At 41.8% G+C, this 26,894-nt stretch overlaps 1 protein-coding gene across 14 annotated transcripts in view; it reads right to left on the bottom strand.

The window, feature by feature from the left end:
* OBSCN (obscurin, cytoskeletal calmodulin and titin-interacting RhoGEF) overlaps nt 1–26,894 on the bottom strand; it is a 197,991-nt gene that overhangs the window by 97,705 nt on the left and 73,392 nt on the right. For 6 of the 14 annotated variants that reach the window (XM_065628909.1, XM_065628914.1, XM_065628916.1 and 3 more), the window contains exons 36-55: nt 25,633–25,905; nt 23,810–24,076; nt 21,297–21,563; nt 19,826–20,092; nt 18,952–19,215; nt 18,108–18,374; nt 17,462–17,725; nt 16,210–16,476; nt 14,883–15,149; nt 13,353–13,616; nt 11,943–12,209; nt 10,863–11,126; nt 7,024–7,287; nt 6,443–6,706; nt 5,882–6,145; nt 5,092–5,355; nt 3,335–3,598; nt 1,668–1,934; nt 1,027–1,290; nt 182–448 (exon numbers count right to left, since the gene is read on the bottom strand). In XM_065628909.1, the coding sequence (XP_065484981.1) occupies nt 182–448; nt 1,027–1,290; nt 1,668–1,934; nt 3,335–3,598; nt 5,092–5,355; nt 5,882–6,145; nt 6,443–6,706; nt 7,024–7,287; nt 10,863–11,126; nt 11,943–12,209; nt 13,353–13,616; nt 14,883–15,149; nt 16,210–16,476; nt 17,462–17,725; nt 18,108–18,374; nt 18,952–19,215; nt 19,826–20,092; nt 21,297–21,563; nt 23,810–24,076; nt 25,633–25,905 (5,316 nt within the window). The remainder of the gene's footprint in view (nt 1–181; nt 449–1,026; nt 1,291–1,667; nt 1,935–3,334; nt 3,599–5,091; nt 5,356–5,881; nt 6,146–6,442; nt 6,707–7,023; nt 7,288–10,862; nt 11,127–11,942; nt 12,210–13,352; nt 13,617–14,882; nt 15,150–16,209; nt 16,477–17,461; nt 17,726–18,107; nt 18,375–18,951; nt 19,216–19,825; nt 20,093–21,296; nt 21,564–23,809; nt 24,077–25,632; nt 25,906–26,894) is intronic. The other 8 variants (XM_065628911.1, XM_065628917.1, XM_065628922.1 and 5 more) reach the window with 6 other exon arrangements.

Here is a 26,894-nt window from a genome sequence, read left to right as displayed (position 1 = left end):
TTGCTTTGATGCTGATTAATCACTCCAGAAGAACCTTTCTAACTTGACCATGTGTCATTCACACGTAGAATATACATGCTGGTGTGGACCAGCAGCAGAACAAATAAATAGCCATAGAGAACATGGAGAGATGCTCCTGTCACTTCATCTCTACTGAGCCAAGGGTCAATACTCTGCCTACCATGCACGGTTACTACAGCCATTGTCTGCTGATGTCCAGAGTCACAGGTGTATTGTCCTGAATCATCCAGTTCTAAGTCATAAATGACCAATTCGGCAGTGTAGCCTTGCTGCTTCACCTCATATTTCAAACCAGGGTAGAGAGTGGTATCTCCTTTCCTCCACTCTACTGGAGCGTTGGGTTTGGTAAGCTCACACCTCAGTGTTGCTGTACCACCTTCTTCTGCCTTGGTGTTCTGAAGCTCTTGTTTAAAAAGTGCTGGTAGGGCTATAAAATAGAAATATGTCTTGGAACATACTGCAGATGGGGTTTGGGAAAGAGAAAGTAGAAAAAAAAAAAAAAAAGCCACCAAAAGAGCTTTTAGGCAGTTGTTTCTAAACATCAATGGTCTAGATTCAAAGTACATGGCTAGTTCCCCAGAGAATTACTAGGAATATCTGCATAACAAGAAGAAATGCATTTCAAGAAGTTAAATTTGCCATGAAGTATATAGAAGCTTAATCTAATCTATGACATAAAAATGGCAGGATATTTTTCTGACTATAAAAGTAGCCAACATGCTACCCTGCTCACTCAAGAGGTGTTCTGAAGATCAGCAAGGAGTTGTAAGAGTTCAGAGTGCCACATTCAGGAGAGATTACAATTATCCTGACAGTAATGTATTGACAAAATACATTTAGTTCTGCATTGCAATTCTTGTTTTCTACCTGTTCATTCTATTTGGCTGTACAAACCATGCTATTCTGCACACCTTATGAATTGTAGACAGCTCTTCTCCATCAGTGACACTAAACCACAATTTTTATTTTCAGAAAATATTATAACATTTTCCTTTTTTTTTTTACCATTGACTGTCAAAGTGGCAGTTGTCTCCTGATCTCCACACACACAGGTGTATTCTCCAGTGTCCTCCACATCCAGCTCATGGATCACCAGCTTTGCAACAGCCTCATTTTGACTCATTTTATATTTGCTGCTTGCTCTCAGCACCTCCTGCCCTTTCTTCCACACCACTGCAGCAGGTTTGGTCAGTTCACAGCACAGAACAGCTGTCCCACCTTCTACAGCTTCCAGGTCCTTCAGGTCTTTTTTGAATTCTGGAGGCAGCGCTGAAGAGTAAAAGAATTACCATAGAGAGAGTGAATATTCTTTAAAAAGCAGCTAGATGAGGTCCTGGGGGAGAGGATGCATGGTCAACTACTGAGCCCTGGTCCAGGTCAGTGGGACAAGATGGAAACATCTGCCCTGGCTTCCCTGGACTCTACATCGGGGGGCAAGGAAAGTGAGAAGGACCAACACAGGTGAGGGGGACAAAAGCCAAGAGTCAGCCCTTTTCCCAATTCTAACAGAAGAAGGAAACACGTAAGCAAAGTCCAAATGAACACAAACCATCGAGCAAACAGAAAGGGAACAGGAACAAACCATAGCAATAGAGACTTGGGCAGGTCTAAGGTTTGGAGGACATTAGTCCCAAGGATTACTTTACCATGCACTGTTAGGGCAGCTGTGGTGGTCTTGTCTCCACACACACAGGTATAATCTCCAGTATCATTCACGTCTAAATCGTGAACTACCATCTCCACAACACAGCCTTCCTGTCTCATGCTGTACTTGTTGTCTGGGGTGAGGACGTGATGGTCCTTCTTCCACTGAACATGGGCAGGTGCCTTGCTGAGCTCACAGTGCAAAGTGGCCGTTCCACCTTCTACCACTTCCTTGCTGGTCATTTCTTCTTGGAAAAATGGAGGTACAGCTGAAGGATGCAGGTAAAAAGTATTACAAAATGAGGATATCCAGGGATGGGCAAGAGTAGGAAGTCACAGGGGGAGGTTGTGAAGGTTATGGAAGGGTGAGCATCAGAAGCAAAGAGAGGAAAGAGAAGTTAAAACATCCTAGTGGAATGTATCTCCTCATCCTTTTGGTTTTATGCTGGCTTCCTACTAGCAAAGTTACACTGTCCTCAAGAGATTTATGCCTGCTTTCTACAAGTTTCCATGTAAGAAGAATTAGGAATATAATCTCTGAGCTCCTTCGTTCACATGTGTGTTGGTGTTTTCCACAAACTTCAGGCCTTTGTACTCCCTTTTCCTACTTACACAGTAGTCCTGCTGAGCTTTGAGTGTTGGCACAGGCTGGCACTCATCATCATTTCTTCTTCCTTGAGATACCCTTGAAAAGACACAGCCAGGGCTCACAGATTCTTCTTGACCTCAAAGAAAGTCTCCAGGTGCTGATTTCCAGCCTGTCTTCTTGTGTCAGAACATCTTTTCCCCACTTAACATAATTCTAGTACCCATTGCAAGTTATCTCCTTGAAATAAGTTTGGTGAGCTTGACATATGTCCCTCTATTAATTAGGTGGGATAATGGGATATTCCACCTGTTTATCAAGGCTGCATATCTCAGATCTCAAACTTAGTGTCTCACTCCATAGTAGTGCAGTTAAGTTAAAATATCCAGGCTATACACCAGGTTCAGCTTCCCTGATTGGGCATGTTTCCCACCTCCAGCAGTGTTAAGCTGAAACACCAGTTTCATTTGCACAGCAACTGGTTCTTACAACAAAATAAGACCAAAAGGAGGTCACGGAAATAATTTATTCGTTCCTGCTTAGAACATCAGTCTCCCAGTGCAAATCTATCTTTGTGCATTAGGACAGAGGCTATGGGTACAAAACCCAATTTAAACATAACTCAGTAGAGAATAAACTATAACTAACACAGTCTTATTCTGGATACTGCTTTTTTATGCCCTATACTGCATTAAAATGTTAAGTATTGAGAATGCCAGAAAGGAATGGCAAAGAGTAAACAGATTTATGTTTTAGAGAACAAATTCAGGAAAGGAAAGACAAAAGAATAGTGGGTTTATATGCTAGGAGAGGAATGCCAGAAGGGAAAGATGAAAGGATAGCGGGTTTGAGCTTCAGGAAAGGAAAAGTCAAAAGGGTGTCACAGAAAAATGCAGCTGGTGTTTTCCAATATACACAGCCTGCGGGTCATGAAAGGCAGGGAATACTTTCAAATAATGGAACTTCAGTTATTAAGGTTGAACAAACAGACAGGGAAAATTGAACACATTAGAGGACAGAGGTTTCCTGCTAGGAAATAGGTGGTCAAGGAAATAGGAAATAGGTAGTTTTTAGGGTTTTTACCCTGTACTGTTAAGACAGCTGTGGTCTGGTGCTCTCCGCACACACAGGTGTAGCCTCCTGCATCCTCCTCAGCTACTTCATGAATCACCAGCTCTGCTTTGGTCCCTTCCTGCCTCATTTTGTATTTCTCGCTGGCTTTGAGAATCCTCTGGTCCTTCCGCCACTCCACCGGAGCAGCCTTGGTAAGCTCACAGTGCAGGGCAACTTCTCCACCTTCTTCTGCTTCCTTGTCCTTTAGCTCTTCCTTAAAGAGCGGTGGCAGAGCTGGAGGATGCAACATGGACAAATGGTCGTCAGAAAACCAGAAATTAAAACCCTAATTTCTTTTTCATGCTTGGGATTATTTCCCCTCACACCTCCCTTATTCAGTATATTATAAACCTGCTTAGCTATAGCCAAGTTCAGAAACTCTGAAAGCATTCTTCAAGTGTGATACGGTTTTGCTTACCATAAGGGACCAGTTCTCTGAGTGTCTGCCATTATTCATAGTGAAAGAACAATACATAAAATCCAGATCTTGGGTGAACAGCACTGACAAATAACACTCCTGGATGCAGTACTACTTTACCCACACAGGTAAGATTTCTTGGAGGCTTGTGTTGTTATTTTCTATTTTGTTTTTACTAAATAAACTTACAGTCCCACCTACATGAAATCAGCCAGATTTCAAAATAAAACTACTTCTAGTTTTAAATTGAAGTTTGAAGGGCCATTACATTTAATAAGAATTTCAGGTTCTCGCTATTTCCCATTTTGGAAATCAAAACCCAAAGACAGGATAACCTATAGGAAATAACCTTCAGAAAAACTAATTATTAACATTTACCCATGAACATGCCTCGTGCACGACTCCTGTAAGCAGGTACAGAATACAAACAGTACTCCCCAAATGCATCGGAAAAAGTCCATGTCTCAGGAAAGCCCAAGGAAGAGTCAGAAGTTTTTGGAAAAAGCTGGAGAGGACAGAACTGGGTCTCTGAGCAAATAAGTTCCTCTGAGGCAAGGACTGTTACTCCATTAAAATAGATGCTCGGTTATGAGATGAGAGCAGAACATCAGGTGATGAGATCGCAAATGTAACACAAATATTTATTCATGGATTGGTTTATTGGGAGCTAGCAGGATAAAGATAACCTGATAACCTGTTGTTGGGTGTTTTTTATAATACTTAACTGCCAAGGTAATTCTGATCCCCATGCACAGAGGTCTACACCTCTGTATCCTTCATTAACCCAGGTGAGGGATAACAAGCTCAGAAATGGTAATTCTTCTATAATTCTGCATGTGTGACTTGCTTAAAGAATCTGGTACCCCTAGAAGCAGCTGTGGCCAGGTCACCCGGAACAGTGACATGTCCTCCTCCTTCTGCTGCCCCAACCCTCACTTCTCCTTGGAGAAGTGCTTGGAGAGCAGAGGGCCTGACAGACCACACGTGTGTTTTGGAAAAAACTGTGGTGGGCTGAAGTGAACCATGGGGATGAGGTGGGGAAGAGCTAGAAAATGTAAATGTCCAAGGAGAGGGGACTTGGACAGAAAGAAACATCTAATTTTCTCCTTTTAAAGGGAGGGAGATTAATAATGACACAAAAATTTGCCCTGAGCTATTCTTTCTCAGTAAGAAATGGGCTACACATAGAATGAAGGAAGAGAAAGAGATAGAAACAAACATAAGTCGCTGACCCTGAGCAGAAACAGTTGAATTTCAGAATGATGTCTATCTACAGAGCTATTTACCAACTTTAATAAGGTCTTTTTACCATGAACTGTTAAGGTTGCTGTTGTCTTGTGGTCACCACACACACAGGTGTAATCTCCAGCATCTTTTTCTTTCAGGTCACGAATGACCAGCTCTGCAGTGGTGCCAGGCTGTCTCATTTGATACTTGTCACTTGCTTTGAGCACTTTGGACCCTATTTTCCACAGCACTGGAGCTGCTTTGGTTAATTCACAATGCAGAGTGACTGATGCTCCTTCTTGGGCTTCTTCATTCTTCAGTTCTTCCTTGAAAAGCACTGGCAGGGCTGGGAATAGAAAATCAGTTGATAGTGTATTTAAACTCTGCATTTGCCATCAGCATCATGAATTCTTAACTCAAGTTTAAATGTGGCCGAGTCAAGGTCTTTGACCATTGAGGTTGAGGTTATCACTATGATGATCTGGAAAGCTAAATCCAGAAGTGACAGTAAGAAGTGCTGAGCTGGTAGGTCAAAGAACAACAGCCTGGATGGATTAAAGACAGAATCTAAAGAATTTATCACAGCAAAACCCTCCATGGGGGGAGGAGATCGCAGCTGGTCTAACACGAGTATTTCCTAGGCACTATTCCCTTAAATTTACAACATAGCAGTTTGCATGGAGAAATAGTCATGACCTCAAGTCCATTTTCAGAGATATCATACCAAAATTAAATGTCAGAAGAAGAAATTCTCTTTTCCTGAACAGGAATTAGTTCCTAGGGAAAAAAAACCTGATAGGTGAACACTTTGTACAGCAACAGGATGTTTCATAAAAACAAAAACCAAACCATCATCTGCAAGATGAATTTACCATTAACAGTCAGAGAAGCCGTGGTGTGTTGGTCTCCACACACGCAGGTGTAATCTCCCGTGTCCTGCAGCTCTAGATCACGAATTTCCAGCTCAGCGAGGGCATTATCCTGCCGCATGGTGTATTTCTCACTTGCCCTGAGTATTTTGTTTCCTTTCTTCCATGACACGGCTGCAGCCTTGGTCAGCTCACAGCGCAGAGTGGCTGTTTGGCTTTCCGTGGCTTGCAGGTCCTTCAGTTCTTCTTTGAAAAGTGCAGGCAGGGCTGAAGGTCACAAAACGGGCAGAGGACATGAAAAACAATGTGTGGCACACAGGTGATGGGAGGGATGGGGTGGTACACAAACAGAGAACACTTCAGGGTGGAAAGAGTTTCCTTTCCTCATAATTCTGGGACACTGGACAAACAGATAGAAGCAGAAAAGCAGCCTGGATGCAACCAGATTTAGATACAGCTCACAAATTTAAATAACTAAATTCAGCCACAGCTGAACACACAACCAGTAGTGATGAGCTGGTAGAGAAAAACACAATAACACAGATATACATATACGGTTTTTACCATGCACTATCAAGGCAGCTGTTGTCTTTTGTTCTCCACACACACAAGTGTATTCTCCAGCATCTTTCAATTCTACATCGTGGATAAGCAGCTTCATGACCGCTCCCTCCTGTCTCATTTTGTATTTGTCGCTGACTTTGAGCAGACGGCTTCCCTTTCTCCACTCTACTTGAGCAACCTTGGTGAGCTCACAGCGCAGAGTGGCTGCTTGACCTTCTGTCACCTCCTCGTCCTTCAGGCTTTCCTTGATGCCTGCAGGCAGTGCTGAGGATGCAACGGACAAGGGGTTAAAACGAAACAGCAAACACAACCTCCTGGTGAAGGGTGGGGGAAGGAGAGTCGAGGGCTTCAGTGTCTTCAGGCCTGATCTCACATCTACGTGAGGGATCGGGTCCTAAAACCACTTTGTATACGGAATTCGAGCGAAGGTTTTTCCCTTAAATTGCAAATTAGTTCTCATGACTATGACATGCAAAGTCAAACTCAGAGCACCTGTGCAGAGGTAACAACGAAAATGGAGAAAACATGAATTCCAACCGTAAGCTCGATCATGAGGCCATCTAGATGAAATTGATTATTACCGTGAACTGCTAGGGAAGCTGTGGACTGCTTATCCCCACACACGCAGGTATAATCACCAGCATCGCTCTCGTTTAGATTATAGATCACCAGCTCTGCAGTGACATCCTTCTGCCTCATTTTGTATTTCTCACTAGGTTTGAGTAGCGTGTGTCCTTTTTTCCACTCCACTGAGGTGGCCTTGGTCAGCTCACAGCGCAGAGTGACTGCTTCACCCTCCATGGCTTCCTCATTTCTTAACTCTTCTTTGAAGAGAGCAGGAAGGGCTGAGAAACAGAGGAGCAAACATTTTTGTGATAAGCAGTTCTTGGCCACCAAAACAAAAATGAACCTGATATTTTATCATCTATCCATGCCTAGTTATTGACATGCGGATGATCTCACAGAAGGAAGATACTAATTTGTATCATGGACACAAAAAGGTCTTATGCAGCAGGTAAATTTGCTGATTGGTTTAGAGATGTATGGAGAATAAACAGCAGGAATGGGAAAACTTCATATACGGTCAAAACTGTAGCTTTCTCAGTATAAATCAGGCTAGGAAATTGATATAGCAGGTCACACCATGATCAGAAAAAAAAAAAAAGCTAAAGGAAAAAATGAAAATGTTTTGCTTTACGTGCTAAGGATGCCCACAGACCTAAGCTGAGAGTTAGAATGAGGCTGAAGAACAAAATCAGAGAGACCACCTGAACATTCTTGGGTAACAATAGAAAGGGAAAAGAAAGATGATGTCTCCATTGTGGAAATCTGCTATAAGATCTTCACACCAGGAAGTTCAAGTACATCCTAACACCCCGTCCCTTTTAGAACAACTGGTAGAATCATTCAGAACATAAGAGTGGATGGTAAAGTGCTAATATGTACTCTGGGAGCAGTAGGATAGGACAAAGTCTGCTAAGTCTTTGGAATGGGGTGAGAACCACTTTAGGATATAGAATAATTTGGATATTCAATAATTCAAGATTTGCTACTTATGACCAAGCAGAAACAAACTTAGAGGGCAAGGTCATTTAAGAGAGTGGAAAGCTTCTCAAGCAAACAATATTAAAGGCGTAATTACAGAGACTGCATCATTCCAAGGATCATTAGGAATAGCCTGACTAAATCACAAATTCTTCAATGCCCTGAAATTCAAAAGACTTATAAAATATGTGAGTTTTAGATGAGTGCAAAAGAAATACTACAGAATGTAGAGGCAGAACCAGAAAGGCCAGATTCCCTGAATGTCTCAAGAAGGTCAAGGGCAGTTCCCCATTCCTGGACTGTCACCTCACGGATAAAGAGACCAGCATGAAAGAGGGGCTGAAAGAAAATCTGCAAAATGATGCTGATATCAAATGTCTCCAGACACAGCTGTATGCTGTATTTATTTGTATACAGCAACTGGCTAGTGAGATCACTACTCCAGGAACTTTCCAGCTCATGGTTCAACTTGAGGCTCTTGACTGCATCAGAATATTAGCATGCAAATCTCAGGAAACACCTGGCCAACCTGGACTAGAAAGAAACAAATAATACAATGACATTCTATACATAGATTAAAATGAGGGAAAACAAGGAAGAAGTTGGTCTACTAACTTTCAGGAATGTGAGTTGATGATAGGTAATGTAGGGAGAGTTAAAGTGTTTAATTCCTTTTTCTTCTTTAATATTAAATGTTAATGATATCTAAGGTAATGGGAATTCTGGCTAGGATAAAAAAAAAAAAAAAGAAAACGAATCAGAGAACATTTAAATAAACTGGATATTCTCAAAATACCTTGATGTGGTGAAATTTGTCCTGGAATACTTAAGGTACAGGCTCAACCAATGTCAGACATTAACATCTACACCAGTAATCAACGAGAATGGGTGATGTTCCACAAGTATAGAGAAAAAGAGAAACTTAGAGGTGGAAAAGGTCTCTCAGACTGAAATGCACATGTTTAGTTTTCACCATGTAAACTAAGAGTCTAAGTCCAGGACAGTCAAGAAAGATCCAGACAAAGTCAACAGAGCCAATGGACTTACCTGCTGACCAAATGTAAATGTCTGCTATATGGTGAACTGGATGTGTCTCTGGCTTCCATTGACTGTGTTGATTAGATCTCCAGTGACAACTTATATTTTAGTAAAGCTCTTACCTTGACTTAGGTATAGGTGGGACTACAGTAGGAAGCACCACCAGTTTGAAAATCACAGTCAAAGAATGAATATTCAACTGTGATTTACACTCACAATGAAAGAAGTTCATCACTACTTTAGAGTCCAGTAATATTTAGTGTTTTCTTTAGTGACTTGGACAATGAAATGCAGAGTCATCATTAACTTTGCAGATGACCTCAAGATGGGAAGGAAGAGAAGCTGAAAGCACTTTGTTAAACAGGATTAGGAATAGATCTTGATGAATCAGAGCTGAAAAAGTAGGCTACAATTCAGCAAGAGCAGGTGCAAAATACTATATTTAGGAACAATCAACAACACAAATGCAAGATGGGGAACAATAAGCAGCAGATCTGCAGAGAGAGATTTGGGGTTACAAGGGATCACAAAGCAAATGCAAGTAAAGAAAAGAAAAAGCAATTCTGATCTGAAAAAGGAGACATCATAATAGGGATATATAAAATGGAGTGTCATATGCAAGGCACGTGAAGTCCTTCTATCCTACTCCAGTCTGGCAAAGCCTCAGATGGAGCACTGTAGTCTGCTTTAGGCCACCACACTTCTAGAAAGATGTGGATTGACTGAAGAGGGTCCAGAAAGCAGCAAAGATGAGTTGAAATCTAGAAAACATGACTTACGAAGAAAGCGTGAAAGGATTGAGGATGCTTAGTCTGGAAAAGAGGACACAGAAAGGAGACATAAGTTTCCGAATATTTCACGGAGAGGAAAATAACCAATATTTCTCCATTTCTACAGGTTATGGGACAAGAAGCAATGACTTAAGCCAGCTCAGGAAAGAGTTTTGTTGAACTTAGGAAGAACTTTCTTGCAGTATTGATGGCTAAGCAGGTGAATGTGTGTCCTGGGGAATTGCAAATTATTTGGCACTGGAGTGATGCCAGGTAGGTGTGATGGTGACTTCAGGCTCAAAGATGGACCAGATGACTTGTAGGGGTCCTTTCCAATTCTATTTTCCATGGCTAAATTGGAAGTTCAAGACTGAAGCTATTCTTGTTTAATTGGTAAATATCCAGATGAAAAATTCTGAGTGATAAAAAGAAATCAACTCATTGACCTACTGAATTTCCAGGTGGGAAAGATGGCTGAAACTACTTCCTACTGTCCTATGTTAAGAGTGAGAATAACATTTCCCTCGCTCCCAAGGAAAGTCTGCAGATTAATTTGACTGAGGACAGTGAAGTACTCTAACACTATAATGCTGAGTATTCTGCAATACCAGAAAACAAATCTACATGATCCTTTGTCAGAGTTATATAAAAAAGTTGCATTGAATCAAGTTTTGTTCACACCATTTAAAATCATCTGGAAAAATCCTAACGCAACCTGAAATCCAAGATTACTCCTTTTAAAAAGTATGAATGTTCCTGCTGTTCCATCTCTCTAGGCTTAAATCAAAAGTGAATAAAACAGAAAAAAAAATGCGAGTAATCCCTCAGACTTCAGTGTGGTCCCAAGTGGTATAACCGTGCACCAAGAGCAGGGAGAGGAACACGGGGAAAATGTTTAGTATAATCAATGGAACTACAATCTAGTTAGAATTAGATAAAAATCACAATAAAAACCCAACAAAATTAACTTTGGCAAGATTAGAGAAAGAACTGTGTGTCAGTACTGAGGCTTCCAGGGGAAACAGGAGAAACATCAAACAAAACCTTCTCATTTCTGTTTTCTTTACCATGCACTGACAGCGCTGCTGTTGTCTTCTCCTCTCCGCACACACAGGTGTATTCCCCAGCATCCTTGACTTCTAAATCATGGATCACCAGCTGTGCAGTAGCACCTTCCTGTCTCATGGTATATTTTTCACCTGGTTTGAGCATTTTGTGTTTCTTTTTCCACTCCACAGAGGCAGCCCTAGATAGCTCACATTGCAGTGTGGCTGTTCCACCTTCTGTGGCTTCTTCGTTCTTCAGCTCTGTCTTGAAGCGTGCAGGCAAGGCTGAAGAGTTCAAAATGAGCAGAATGTATGACCGTGGCAGCTATTCCAGCAACAATTTATCTGTGGTCTGTCAACTACTAGTGACAGGCAAAGCCTTCCCTAATCAAGTAGGATTGATAACCACTCTGAGAACCATAAAATGCTGACTTCGGAAAGCTGGAAAACACCTTATTCATAAGTCAGAGCTTCCTTTCTTTTTTTTTTTTAAATGGTAAGGTCTATGGCATGAAATGGAGAACCGCACCAGCCTCAACTTCTTCAGACTTTCCAGGACTGAGCCCTACCTTACTTTGGGTATTGCCTACCACAATGGAAAATAAAGCCTGACTAGAGTGTCTCAGTTCTATCGCAATGCAAATCATTATTAAAAAGTTCATAAACTAAGCTGTATCTGAGGCATCAATCTGACTTTTCCATGAGATTTCTCCTCAGATAGTGGTCCAGCTGAACTTGATCATCAAATTATTCTGAAACACTGAAAAATGTATCAAAAACATCTCCTCACAAAGTTGTAATATTCTCAACTTTAGGACTGTAACATCTTCACAATAATATGATTTACCCTTTTTAGTAATGACTGCTGAACAGGGGCATCAAAGAAATGAGTAGGTACCAAAATGAATATCTGAAATTTTTGCAACGGGCATTTGATCTGTGCCTGACACTGACCAGTGCATTGCTGTCCATGTCCAACCACATCAGAAATGGGCCTGCAATTTCAAAGCTGATACTAATATGCTCTTGGACCAAAAAAAAAAAAAATCTAGTTGAAAATAATCCCCTTAATTTTTTTATATATATATATATATTTTTTACCATTCACTTTTAGCGCAGCAGTGGTTCTCTGATCTCCGTAACAGCACGTGTAATCTCCAGCATCTGCCAGATCTAAATCACGGATCACCAGCTCAGCAATTGTGCCCTCGCATCTCATGGTGAACTTGTCGCTTGGCTCCAGGGCTCTGTCTCCTTTCCTCCATCCCACGGCAGCCGCCGGCTTGTTCAGTTCGCAGCAGAAAGCGGCTGTGCCATTTTCTGTGGCTTCCACGTTCCTCAACTCTTTTTTAAAATGCGGGGGAAGGGCTGAAGATCACAGGTGAAGAGAGAGCACTTTAAATCTGGGGAAATACTGCGTCTTGACTGCTCCACTGGATTAGAACCCTTTAATCTCTAAAAGCTTCAGAATATACAGTACCTCAGAGGCAAATGATGATTTCAGGGGCGTCCCTGCCTTATGCTTTGCAACACATCACATTCAGCGTGTCACAACTGATTTGGAAAAGTGTTGTAAAGCTACAATTTCAGTACTGGAAGGTGTGTTTTAAAGGCATTTTAAGATATAATGACAGAAAGCTGATCCCAAGATTTCAAGGAACTGTGCACAGCTCTGTCTTAAGATCAGATGGACAATTAAAATGAACAGTATGCTATTTAAAATTCCAGGCTGCAATGTATCATTCTCACCAGTCTTTTTCATTTGTTATCACAACAGAACACCTTTCCATTCCATTCAAGAAAATCAAGTGAAATCTCAGTGATATGCCTAGAGAAATTAACTAATGGAAGTACTGAAAGTGCTATTTACTACTTCACCAGGGTCTTCACTATGTGCTTCTGGATTCCTTTAATGTGAAAGAACAGGGACAGAAAAGACTGTATAGTGCCATTTCTCACTCCTAAGATAAGGACTTTCAGTAAAAGATATTCATAGAATCATAGAACCATTTTGGATGGAGAGACCCTCAAGATCATCAAGTCCAACTGTTCCTCCAGCCCTGGCACCACCCGATGTTCCTGAGAACCTCATCTCCATCTGTCCAACCCCTCCAGGGATGGTGACTCCAGCACTGCCCTGGGCAGCCTGTTCCAATGCCCCACAGCCCTTTGGGGAAGAAATGGTTCCCCAGATCCAACCTCAACCTCCCCTGGCGCAACTTGAGGCCGTTTCTTTGTGTCCCTGTCTCCCCTCAGCTCCTGTTCTCCAGCTGAACCCCCAGCTCCCTCAGCCGCTCCCATCACACTTGTGCTCCAGCCCCTTCCCCAGCTCCGTTCCCTTCTCTCAACTCGCTCCAGCACCTCAAGGCCTTTCTTGGCGTGAGGGGCCCAGCGGCTGATACAGCTGCCACAACAACTTAAAACAATAGATTGGTTCAAGACCAGTTTGTGATCCTGTATGAGATCACTGATGACAAAGTAGAAAATCCCTATTAAACTGACTTATTTTACCATGCACTGTCAGGGATGCAGTAGTTGTCTTCTCTCCGCACACACATGTGTAATCTCCAGCATCTTGTTCCTCCAGGCTATGGATTGTCAGCTCAGCGATGGTGTCCTTCAGTCTCATTTTGTGCTTCTCACTGGGCTTGAGCACCTTTGGCCCTTTTCTCCACTCCACTGGAGTGGGTTTAGTTAGCTCACACTGCAGAACAGCCGTCCCATTTTCGGTGGCTTCCGTATCAACAAGTTCTTTTTTGAACAGTGCAGGCAAAGCTATGGGACGTAATATAAACAGAGTACATCACGACTGTTAACCACACCTTGAGGAAATTAGGACTAGGTCCTAAGGCCAGTCCTTCACTATTACAGGAAAACAAATCACATATCCTTGAAAACTGCATCTATTACAAAACTACTGCAGGATCTCACAGGATTTATTGCCAACATGACCTGCCTCTAATGTTGATTTATGCAGCATGTTCATAATTTCTCAGCTGATTCCAGTAGTCCTCTCTATCTATATCAGTGTGAATTAATTTATCTTGAACATTAATGACCTTAGTGATGGCACTGCTCGCTGGAGATCTCTACCTTTCCTGACACCATAATTTATCTTTCTTGTTCAGAAAAAAAAAGAAAAGAAAAAAGTAATACAACTTCAGGTGAACCCTTAAGCCATAATTTCCAAGGACATAGTGGCTCTAATATCAGGAATACAGTGTTTTTTCTAGCAACATTCAGCGAGTTGCCTTCAAAGCAAGAAGAAAGGTACTTGCACAGGGATTAAAGTGCCAGTTCAGAGAAGGAGAGAAACTTCCAGCTGGGAGAAAGAAGAGGTAATAAAAATGTGCAGAAAATCCAAGAGAAGAGAGTTTTGCCTCCACAGTTTTGCCCCTGTCCTTAGAAGCATCTTATCCTTAAGATGTATCTCAAATAACTGTTCTTTCATCTATTGGGACTATATATGAACAGCCTCTGCTGGAAGAACAACCAAAGCTTGTCAGTATTTACCATGGCAGAGACAGGAACAAAAACTTGGCTCACTATTCCTTGTATCAGGACGTGTAGAATAATGGTTTATTTTGGAAAGAATCAATTCCTCAGCAGAATCTACCATCGTCCCACAAAGGAGGGGGACAGTCATTCATTCCTGAAAGGAAAAATCTCCCACTAAATTCAGTGTTTTTCAAGAACTTTCCTTCCAGTTAAGCACCAAAATCCACTGACATCAGTCGGACGCAAGGACAAATCTTCTGAGAACAGCTTGCTGCTAATGGTCTGCTCTTGGCTTTACATACAGGTGCCCTTTTCACTTTTAAAAAGTGAAGGCTAAGATGAGAAACCCTCACAACTCTTCCTCACTTTGCTATAAAGCCACCAGTTTCAAACCTGCAGACAGAGGGAGATGAGGTGAGACAGGGCCAGCAAAGCAAGGAAACGCTGCAGAATCAAAACATCAAAGCAAGTGGGAAAGAGACCTCTCGGAGAAAAGGGACGTCCCTGAGATACTGCTATCATAACAGAGAACGGCTTTTTTACCATGGACTGTCAAGACAGCTGAGGTCTTCTGATCTCCGCACACACAAGTGTATTCTCCTGTATCTTCTACCTCCAGATCTCGGATCAACAGCTCTGCAGCGGTATCTTCTTGTCTCATCCTGTACTTATCGCTCGGTTTGAGTGTCTTGTCCCCTTTTTTCCACTCCACCGGGACCCCGACCTTGCTCAGCTCGCAGTGCAGGGTGGCTGTTGCACCATCCGTGGCTTCTCTGTTCTTCAGTCCTTCCTTGAAAAATGCGGGCAAAGCTGAAGGGCAGCAACATGAGCAGTGAGATGTAACGCTCCAAAGAGTTAAAATTAAACATCGACATCTGATTTGCCTTTTCCCTTTCATCTAGAACTGATTTACTACAAGAACATAGATTCTCAATAAACTCCATGAAGCAGCATGAAAAAAGAAATGTCATCACCAGGAAAGGACTCAATGCTTACAATAATCCGTAGATATATTTTACATGTACTCAGAGTCACAAATCAATACAGACAGAAGTAGAAAACACATTTTTTTCCTGTGAAATTTCAAGCAAAAAGAATAAACACTAATTTGAAATTTCTGAAAAAAATTGGTTTTCTTACGTGACTTTTTAAACCATAACAGGAGGAATGTTTGCTGTGTTTTCACACACTTAAACAAATGAAAAGACATGGTTCATTAAAAAAATGAAACATTGAAGTTTCATTCTAGATGTCAGCTTGAAATGAAATTGTTCATTTCAATACATGGTGGGAAAACAAGCATTTTTGTCTGAACTGACATATTCTTGCAAACATGTCCTTTTCAGTAAAAATCAGAGTTGTCCATGAGAATGGGCATCCCTTAGAAAGTTTAGGCTTGCTTTTCACAGGAGAGTAACCGAACACAATGACAACTGACCTGTACGTATAAAAGCACCTCGCTATCCCAGGAATGGAGTATGGGAATAAGATTCCAGGGAATAACCCAATCTTTGGGAATTTTATGAAATTTTAAAATCCCTGCATCATGGTCTCTTTGAGGCAACCCATTTTATTGGGCTGAAGCATAACGGGGAATCTAATAAAGGTGAAAAGCGAAATGATGGACCCTAATTAAAACAGTAGCGGCAATCCAGGTTGTCTATTTGTTTCTCTGAGCTTTTTCATGGAAATCTCTTTTGCCCAGCACCCCGGCTGCACTGACACCAATTGGGACTTCAATGGCACCAGTGAGCTGTGGATAGAAATCTGGCAGAAGGAGGAGACAGTCAGGTAACCAGGTATCTGTCCAAATGAACAGAGAAAACAGGATAGTTACTTTTAGTTATGTGTCTCATTTTGTTTGTTTTACCATGTACTGTTAAAACTGCCGTAGTCTGCTGGTCTCCGCACACGCAGGAATAATTTCCAGCATCCGTCGTGTCTAGATTTTGGATTATAAGCTCAGCAACGACACCTTCGCGTTTCATTTTATACTTGTCGCTTGGTTTGAGGGTCTTGAAGCTCTTCTTCCACTCCACGGTAGCAGCAGCCTTGTTCAGCTCACAGCACAGAGAGACGCTTTTACCTTCTGTGGCTTCTTTGTTTGTCATTTCTTTGGTGAAAATAGCAGGTAGGACTGCAGAGTAAATGCAATATGGACACAGCATCAAAGCTGAGAAAGCCTGACCCATAATATATTCTCTTATCAACCCTAACCTGCATGTCACTGAAGCCACAAGACCTTCTTCACACTCCAGGATTTTGTTCCAGCCTCTAACATTTCAAAAGATCACAGAATCATAGAATCGTTTTGGTTGGAAGAGATCCTCAAGATCAACGAGTCCAACCATAACCTGACTCTGGCACTATTTCAGTCTGATTTTTTAATTTTGTTTTCCTCACACTTTAAAACTTGCTTTAAAAGCAAGTCTGTCTACCTGCAAACTTAGCTGACAAGCCATCTATCCTTTACTTGATAGACCATAAAATCAGGGGGATAAAATTAGAGGTCATAGCTCTATATGAGACACAAAGCATTTTGTTTCCTTTGAGAAAAATAGCAGGTCTGTGGAAGTGCCTGATTCATGGCACTGTTTGCATTTTTATAAATAGAGGCCCTTAAAACAGAGCAGTTACAAACATGCTGTCAGCATTCTGCAGAGATAAAGTGTATGCTTTGGAAGAGTTAAGCCAAAATTGGTAAAAAAGGGCAGGGAATAGCAGAGGAATAAAAAGGCAGTTTTTCATTAGGATAGTCCTTGTGTAGCATCATACACTGATGAAAACTTGTTCCTCTTAGCAGCAACAAGTGTAACAGTCTAAGTTCCAAAAAGTAAATATTATTCCCACTTTTAGTTCAATCCCTATGGGAAAACTTTTAAACAAGGGATGAGGAAGATTGTGTTGAGTTGGAGACCTGTACTGCACTTGTCATAGCACCTGGGAGGACAAACAGCACATCAAGAGGGCATCAGGTGAAAGGAGAGAGAGAGAAGGAAAAAAAGGACAGAAAAATTAATCAGCAGGAGGGAGGATAGAAAGTGTGCAGGGACGAGATGAGACAGGAGAAAAAGAAGAGTTTGGAGTTATGCTTGGGGCATGTGCTGAGAATTTATTTTTACCATTTACTGTCAAAGCAGCCGTAGTCCGTTGATCTCCACACACACAGCTGTAATCACCAGCGTCTGCCAGATCCAAATCCTGGATCACCAGCTCTGCAAAGGGACCTTCCTGCTCTATTTTGTATTTTGCACTTGGCTTGAGGACCCAATTCCCTTTTCTCCACTCGACCGGGGCCGATTTGCTGAGTTTACAGTGCAAAGTGACTGCCTCTCCCTCTGTAGCTTCCTTGTTCAACATTTCTTCTTGGAAGAGGACGGGCAAGGCTGAAGGATGCAACACCAACAGAGAAGGAATCAGCAGCAGATCGAAATGAACTGGACTCTGCTGTGAGTTACTGGGCTGCCATGTATACATTTAACCAAAAATGCGCTATTGCTAGGTGGATACAGTTGAAAAGAGGGTAAAACCTCCTAGAATAGAGAGGAATAAATTAGAGAAAAAATATACAACATAGCTGGCTGTCTCAAAGTACTAAAAAAAAATAAACAGAAGGGAATATTCTCTGATAGGGTGACCCTTTGGCACCACAGAGCTGAGAACATGAAACCTCTAAGAAATCACACTGACCAAGCATCGGATGATGAGAAAATGCTGTCAAACACACGAAGTTTGTGGCTTCATGAGAAACAAGAATGGAACGATTACCATTGACTCTCAAAGCAGCTGTCGTCTTCTGGTCTCCGCACACGCAGGTGTAGCTCCCAGCATCCGTTAAGTCCAGGTCTTGGATCACCAGCTCAGCAAAACGTCCTTCCCGTCTCATTTTGTATTTGCCGTTTGGCATCAGCACCTTCCCATCCTTCCTCCACTCGACCGAGCCGCCCGCCCGGCTCAGCTCGCACTGCAGCGTGGCCGTCCCGCTCTCGGTGGCCTCCTCGTTCTTCAGCTCTCTTTTGAAGCGGATTGGAAGGGCTGGGAGATGCAGAACGAAAAGGGATTGCAACCCAGGGCCCTGCCCAGCTGTCTGGTCAGAGGCTGAATCATGATTTATTGTAGGACTACCTAAGCCTTATTCCAACACCCTTATCCTTAAACACATCCTGCTAATATTTTTTTTTCCTGTGTTGCTGGTAAAAAAATAATCTCTAGTAAATTGTTCTGTGGGAATCAAAGTATGTGTGATCTTGATTGGGATCATGCATATAAATGACAAACTCATCCTCATCATTAAAGGTGAACACTCCCTAACAGAAAATCCTAAGGAATCTTATATTTCCATACTAATTCAGGAAAACACACATGCATGTCAGCCGCCTTCACTTGAGGAAAGGTGAGAAGACAAAACACACACACAACATTGGACATAATGAAAGATGATCGTAGATGGATATTGGGGAAAGGAGTGACATGGCAACATGAAAACATGGAAGGATGACAAAGGTAGAAGCAGGACGTGAAAGTAAGTGTTGTGAGGGAATGTACAGAAAGGAGGAGGGAAGAGATGGACAAAAGCATTCCAGAGTTTCACAGGTTATTTCTGACTTTTTACCATTCACTGATAAGGCAGCTGTGGTTTTTTGGTTCCCCACTACACATGTATAGTCTCCAGCATCCTTTGAGTCCAGATCATGGATCAGCAGCTCCACCACCGTGCCCTCTTGCCTCATCCTGTACTTGTTACTCGGCCGGAGAAGAACATGCCCCTTTCTCCACTCCACGGGGGCCTCTCTGCTCAGCTGGCATTGCAGGGTGGCCGTCCCACCTTCCACAGCGTCCACGCTCTTCAGCTCTTCTTTGATGAGCGCGGAGACGGCTGAGGAATGAAGCGTTCTCATTTTACTTCAGGAACATCATTACCAACTGCTGACTCCATATGGGACATAAAACCAAAAGAAGTTCTCTTGGCACAGCTAATAAGCTCTTGACCCACCTGCATTTCCAAGACTCTAGTTGCATTTACAATAGCACACCAGGATTTTGGGAGGAAACAGAAACAAAACAATTATTTCCCAATAATTAGAATATCAGAGTAATTACCCTTCTGTTTCCCAGATGTTGGTGGTCAAGACGCACAAAAAACTTGCTGAGAAAATGCAAAAAGGAACTGCCTATTTAATTAAATGGGTAGCTGAGGGCCTTCTTACCTCCTAGCTTAGAGCTCAGACAAGCATCTCTATCCAGAGCAGAAAGCAGAATGGTTATTTCAGAGGCAACATATCCTGTTATCAAAGATATGTGATTGCTATGTTTTAGCATAAAATTATTGCCCTAGAAAACAAGGAACATAATGGACCAAGCCAGAGCTGATATTTGTTTGCACTGATTCATTTTTTTTCCCTGAACACTCACTATAAATGTGCAGGAGTAGCAGGACCGTGGCAAGAACAACAACAAATGGTCACAAGCAGGTGTCTCATTCCTACCATGGATTTTGACTTGGGCTGTGGTCTGCTGGTCTCCAGTGTCACAGGTGTATCTTCCCGCATCTTCTGGTTCTGCATTATGAATCACCAGCTCTGCCACTGTTCCCTTCTGCTTCATTTCATATTTGGCACTTGCCTGGAGCGCGGCTTCTCCCTTCTTCCACACCACGGTGGCATCAGCTTTGCTGAGTTCACAGCGCAAGGAGACAGATTTCCCCTCTTCTGTTTCTGTGTTCTCCAGGGCTTGCTTAAAAAGGACGGGCACCGCTAGAACACAGAACCAGGGATTAGGACACGTTCTCTTGATCTGCTATACAAGCGCCCCATGATAGAATCATAGAACTATTTTGGTTGGAAAAGACCCTCAAGATCATCGAGTCCAACCATTAACCCAACACTGGCACTAACCTATGTCCCTAAGAACCTCATCTCCATGTCTGTTCAACTCCTCCAAGGATGGTGACTCCACCACTGCCCTGAGCAGCCTGTTCCAATGCCCAACAGCCCTTTTCAGGAAGAAATTCTTCCCAAGATCCAATCTAAACCTCCTCTCGAGCAACTTGAGGCCGTTTCCTCTTGTCCTATCATTTCTAATTTGGGAGACCTACCCAGTTACAACCTCCTTTCAGGCAGTTGCAGAGAATGAGAAGGTCTCCCCTCAGCTCCTGTTCTCCAGCTGAACCCCCAGCTCCCTCAGCCGCTCCCATCACACTTGTGCTCCAGCCCCTTCCCCAGCTCCGTTCCCTTCTCTGAATAGCTGTGACCTCTTAAAACCAGTCCCTTTCCACATGAGCAGAGCAGCCCTAGGACCTCCTTTGGCTGTGTGGTGTCAAAGTGATTCTGCTTGAGAGCTGGAAGAAATCTCTCCTCCAGATGTTATCATCTCACTGGTGATTTCTAGGAGTTTGGGATAAGTTTCCTCTCATCTTTAATAAGGACCCCTTCAGAGTCCTCTGAGCATCCTCATCTAGTGAATTCCCAGTTGCTGCAGGGCTTTAACACAGTTTTAATAACCTGTATCTCTCCTGCTTTCTGCTCCAGCACATACTACTTTTGCTACACTACTGAATGTACTGTATTGGTTTAAGGGCATTGGGGAGTGTAAATGGCATCTGAGAGCCTTTGAAAAGGATATTTTGGGGAGTTTAATGGTCTAAGCATTCATCAGTTGGCCATCTGCAATTTGCAATAGCTGATAGATCAGGAACTATGGCACATAGGGTATAGAAAATGAGCTCTTGCATTATTTATTTTTTGCTCAGTGGAAAGTTGCAGATTTAAAATCGCAGGTGCATAATGTGAGATTCTGTGAACGAAATGTATGCAGGTGCTTACAAGTATGCAATATTACCTTTAAATTTTACGTATGAATTTGTAGATGGCACTGCCACAAAAAGAACTATGTGATCTTTCTTTCAATGGAAGATCTATTAAGCAATGCCTTAAAAAAAGCGTACCTAACTCTGCCTACCTTTTACTTTCACCCGAGCAGTGGTCTTCAGTTCCCCGGTGCTGCAGGTATAGTCCCCAGAGTCTATCGATTTGACATCTCGAATAATGAGCTCTGCCACAGTACCATGCTGCTTAAATTCATACTTCTCACTGGCATGGAGAACTGTGTCTCCTTTCATCCATTTCACTGGGGTATCAGGTTTGCTGAGCTCACAGGTCAGCTTGACTTGTTTTCCTTCTTTAGTTTCTTCATTTTGGAGCTCTTTCTTGAATAGAACTGGTATTTCTGAAAAAGAATATTGCAAATGTTTAAAAACACATGAGATTGGAAATCACTTTTCCCTTTTTGTTTCAGACTTGGTTATTCAGATAGAAAAGCACAGGAACAGAAAAGCACTAACAAATACTAAAGAGATTCTGGCAGCTAACATCTGGCTGCCATCACTCTACAAAAAAAAATATTTGAGACCATATGCTTATTTTCCCTTTAACCACTACCTGTACTATTGATGATGTTGCTACTATTACTGTCGTCATTATTAATATAAGTGGCAGATGCTGCACTGCTGTTGATAACACAAAGTGTCTTGCAAATGGGTGGTCAGAACTTGACCACTGGCACCATAAAATTTTACTGAGGTCAACTCGCACATAACACAGAGGACACAGAGAAATGGCCAAGCACTTGCTGTCATGACCAGCAGTATTGATTTCTCATTACAAAAAAAGAAAAAAACACAACATATTTTTGTCTGACATGAATATAGACTTAAAAACAGCACAGAGCAAACACAGAGAGGAAAGCATAGCTGTACATGAAAGAGTCCCTGTGGAGATTCCTGTGCAGGCTCTGCCACAGCCTGGGATTCAAGGCTTTAAGGTGAGCTAGTGTAGGGAAGGCACAAATTGCAAAAAACCCTCAACTGAAGTGTTTTCTTCTCAGGTCATGAAAAAAAAAAAAAACAATAAAAAACCCCACAAAAAACACCAAAAAAACCCAAACAAAAAAACAACCAAAGAAACTAAAAAACCCTCGATTTCTTTCTGGCTTCTTCTGTCTTCTGAATATACAAGTCAGTTACTAATTTATGATGCAGTTTTCCTGTGGCTGTTGAAAAATTACAGCCTATTCTTCTATTCCTCTTTTAACACTAGTTTGGGACACTGAGTGTTTCATGGCTACTGACTTTTTTTTCCTACTTTTGCATTCTGCTGTTCTGACGTGACCTTAATAGATAACGGAAAGCTACAGCAGAGTAATTTGTTGCAGGGCATCCTTATGACTTGACCCCTTCACATCTACTGGTGATCCGAATCCATGTGTTCAAATCCTACATCCATTCACGCGCTTCTCTGTGAAGAGAGAATTGCGGCTGTTGTGTAACATGAATGTGTTTCTATCAGAAAATTTTTCTTCATCATGGGTGAGATCCAAGTCTTAATGAAGTTGACACAGAACTTTCTTTTGTGTGTAATGGGTATTGGGAAAAAATCCTAGTGCTACAGAAAGACATAGAAAATTGGGATCACTAACCATGACCTCTCTTCTTGGTTACGTTGTCAAGTTCTTCTCTTTCCTCACGTGGCAGACCTCACTCTAGAGTTGGCTTGTTCCTTTGCACTCTAGATAAATACCGTGAGCAGACTGCCTTCCCTCTTCATGCTCTGAGGTTCAGGTTGACTACTCCAACAACCCAAATGCTTTTGGTTCACACTGACTTCCCTAATCCAGGTGCAGCTTCCCATCCACCCTTGCCTGGTGTGTTATACCAGCCTTGTGCAGGATGTCCACCGGTCAGGCTCAACACAGCCTGTGCCTGCTCAAACCTGCCCACACGAATGAGCGATTTTGCTCACAGAACCCAAGCTCCTGCTCAACCTCGGGCTGGAGCAGTGACTCAAGAAAGGTAGGAGTGGTTATAAAATGTGTAGTAGATGAGCCCTGTTCTGATATGGCTCAGGTCCAACATTGACCTACTTGGTGCTTACCCGATGTGCTCAGAGAAGTCTGGTGTGTTTAAGAAGACAAATTCTGCTTCAGCTCAGACAACAGCCCTTTAGATAGCACCTCCTGCCTGATCACACTCTTTGGGTGCCTGACTCTCAATAAATTTGGCTGCCTAAAGCAATTACCCAGACAAATGTGGGTGCGTGAGCTCCTTCCCTGGAGAGAGCCACCAGTGGAGACAGCTTCAGAAGGTGATTCATCCTTTCTCTGGATCACCTGTTATGATGGGTGGATCTCTTATAGAGACATCCACTGTCTTCTACTGACCAATTGCTCTCTTCTTTAGAGATCTTAGGCATTTAGCTTTCAAAGAGCTAAAACCAGGTAAGATGAAGGATTTTGCTGTTTCACATTCCATCACCTCTCCGGGTGTGTTCCAGATGACTTGATGAGAACCTCTGTGGTGCAAAGACATAAGGTTCCTTTCCAGTATAGTTTTGCATTTTTGTCATTTCAGTTTATTACTCTGACCTCAATGTTAGATGACAGGTTAGGACCCAAACCACCGCTCCAAATGTTCTTACCCTTGACAGTAATAACCGCACTACTTTTAGCTGCTCCAGCCTCACACTCATATCTGCCACTGTCTCTTTCTTCTGCCCTGTGAATGACAAGCTTGGCTTCAAATCCCGACCGGCTGATGTTATACTTGGAAGAATTCCTAAGGCTCTTCCCGTCTTTGCACCACTTTACAGGGCTGTCTGATTTGGAGGTTTCACAGTGAAGGATCACATCCTCTCCCTCAGTGACTTCAGTATCAACCAGCTCCTTTGTGAAGATGCAGGGCTTCTCTAGAATCACATAAAAACCACCTGAGATGCTTCAGAAGAGGTGTGGATTTTCAGATCACAAGTAATCTGTGTGATTTACATCCAAGACCACTTGTATCAAAATTACAGGTCAGGTTTAGTAACAAATAATTTGGTGTTCATTACTATAAAGCCCTCAGGAAGACACCAGCCGTGCCATAAAATGTTGTTTAGTAAATACCTAACACCATCTGGAAGACCTGAGAAGAAAATATGCCTGTCGAAGAACATAAATAAGATCTCTTTCGGATCTTGCTAAATATGAACAAGATAGAGACACGATTTTCCTAAGTCCTTTTACACATGAGCTGATTAGTCTGAACCTTCTAACTGGATGTGGAAAAATTAATTCTGCATCAAGTGAGGTGCAGTAGAGGTTTCTGAAAGCCGCTCATCTAGAGCAGGTCTCATCTCATCAGTATGAATCATCTGAAAACCAGGCAGGTAGTTCAGATTGGTCATGTAGGTTGTCTCTATAACTTCTGGAGGATGACAAACACCTCCAGAGACCAGATGTTCATTTCCAAAATAGTTCATTAGGACAGAGATTAATTGCTTTCTGGAAGCGTTTGTCTTTCTATACAACTTATAGAAGTAGCCTAAGCTAGATACCAATAACTAAATTGGCCAAGGTAGGTCTTATCCCCCCTAGCTTAATGCTTTTTCATTCCTAAAAATCCAATCAGAAAATCAAAACCTGGCTTGGGTACTGTAGCATTGCACATTACTGCTACCAAAAGGAATCAGCTTTGCAAATAATACTTCTCATTTGCCTTCAGAAAAGAAAAAAAAAAAAAAAGAAAAGAAAAAAGAAAACAAACAAACCAAAACCAAAACCAAAACAAAACAAAGCAAACTGGTTGCATTTCTGTAGCATGGCAAAATGAGGGCAAATATTCAAAATTTGAAGAAAAAGAGTTCTTTGCAAGAAATGTGATGTTTCTGAAAAGAATGAAAATGTGACGTGACACAGTGGAGACTGTGTAGTTTACATCTCTGGGCAATGAGAAATATTTATGTTTCCACTAAGAAAACACCTCTCCGATCCTGTACTTTTGTGCTGTCTGGAATTCATTTTTTCCCCTCGCTACTCAGTTTTAACTTCTCCAGAGAAAACAATTAATTGTCCACAATGACTAGCAGAAAACACATGTAATGTTGCCTTTCAAACAATGAAAACTAAATTAAAAACTTTTTGGTTACACTTTTTTTTTTTCCTCCTTGAACTAATTAATTTCTCCTCATTTATCACCACCCTATCAGCTCAGCTCAAGGAAAACTGGGCAAGGCATCCAAAATACAATCAAAAGAATACAACATTCCCATCTAAGGCCCAATAAACACATGGAGAATTGCCCAGGATTACAAAGTGTTCATGCCCCAGCTTTGTTATATAGGTAATGCTATTTTTGAACATATACAGATATGATGGGCCCAAATTTGTAGCATTTTTGTTCTCTTTTTTTCGCATATCCACATTAACCCATATTTATTTCTATGTATTCTTTCCTCTCCTTCAGTTTTTATGATCGAATTACCTTTAACAACCAAACTGGCAGATGTTTTCTTATCACCAGCTTCAAATGTAATGACCCCCGAGTCCTTCAGTGACAGTTTTTTCAACTTTAGCAAGTGATATCCACCAGGCTGAGACTGGATCTCATTAAGTTCATTGGTATGGAGTGGGGTTTTATCCAAAAACCACTGCACTTTGCTATAGTCTACAGGAGAGATTCTGCATTTGAACATGGCAGATTCTCCTTCTAACACAGTGACATCTTCCAGGTCTTCTGTTATTAGCACTTTCTGGCCTGAAAGGAACATAGATACATCAATTACTGGAATCTTCAGCTTCTAGCATGAAAATTGATATGGAAAATTCCAAGGTTTCACATGTGAGTATTTCAAGAAAGAAATACGTTCATGATACAGAAGACTGAAACACAATTCCCCCATTTTTGAACACAAAAAAACATTCACAGGAAGATAATATATACAGGACATACACCAAAATAGGATGAAGACTTCAAAGCACCAGAACACATACAGCAGAACACATAGCCAGTACAATGCATATCCAGTGTTTTAAAGTTTCTGCTAAAGGAACTATCTGGAAAGGCTAAAGGCTGCGGTTCTGACGTCACTGGGCTGTAGACACCATTAAGCAGGTGATCCCTCCCATGACAACCCCTCTTTTTCTAGAGAAAATGTAACTTATGGAATCATAGAATCATTTCAGTTGGAAGAAACCCTCGGGTTCGTTGAGTCCAACCATAACCTAATTCTAGCACTAAACCATGTCCTTAAGAACCTCGTCTAAACATTGTTTAAACACCTCCAGGGATGGTGATTCCACCACTGCCCTGGGCAGCCTGTTCCAAAGCCCAACAACCCTTTCTGGGAAGAATTTTTTCCTAATATCCAATTTAAACCACCCCTGGTGCAACTTGAGGCCATTTGCTCTTGGCCTATCACTTGCTACTTGGGAGAAGAGACCAACTTGTTTTCTATGGGACAGGACCACTCAGCCCCTCCCTTCATTGAGCTTAGTCTAACCAAAAACACAATGGGAAGGGGAGAGAGTGTCTAACTACAACTTTAATAAAAAGAAACAAAAAACAGCCCTGAAAACCTGTTTGCATAGATATAGATATCTATCTATAAATAAATTTTTTAAAATAAATATTATTACTGTATACAAAGATATATATGATGGTTCTCCTACTCACAAATCCAGTACAGGGAATTTTTACTTAAGCTTTGTGACAGAGAAGTATTTTTTCACTCAGAAAATCTGGAG

The sequence above is a fragment of the Caloenas nicobarica genome, chromosome 2, assembly GCF_036013445.1.
Source record: "Caloenas nicobarica isolate bCalNic1 chromosome 2, bCalNic1.hap1, whole genome shotgun sequence".
Classification (NCBI taxonomy): Eukaryota; Metazoa; Chordata; class Aves; order Columbiformes; family Columbidae; genus Caloenas; species Caloenas nicobarica.
The sequence above is the reverse complement of the archived record's forward strand: the minus strand, read 5'-3'. Positions and strand labels throughout refer to the sequence as shown.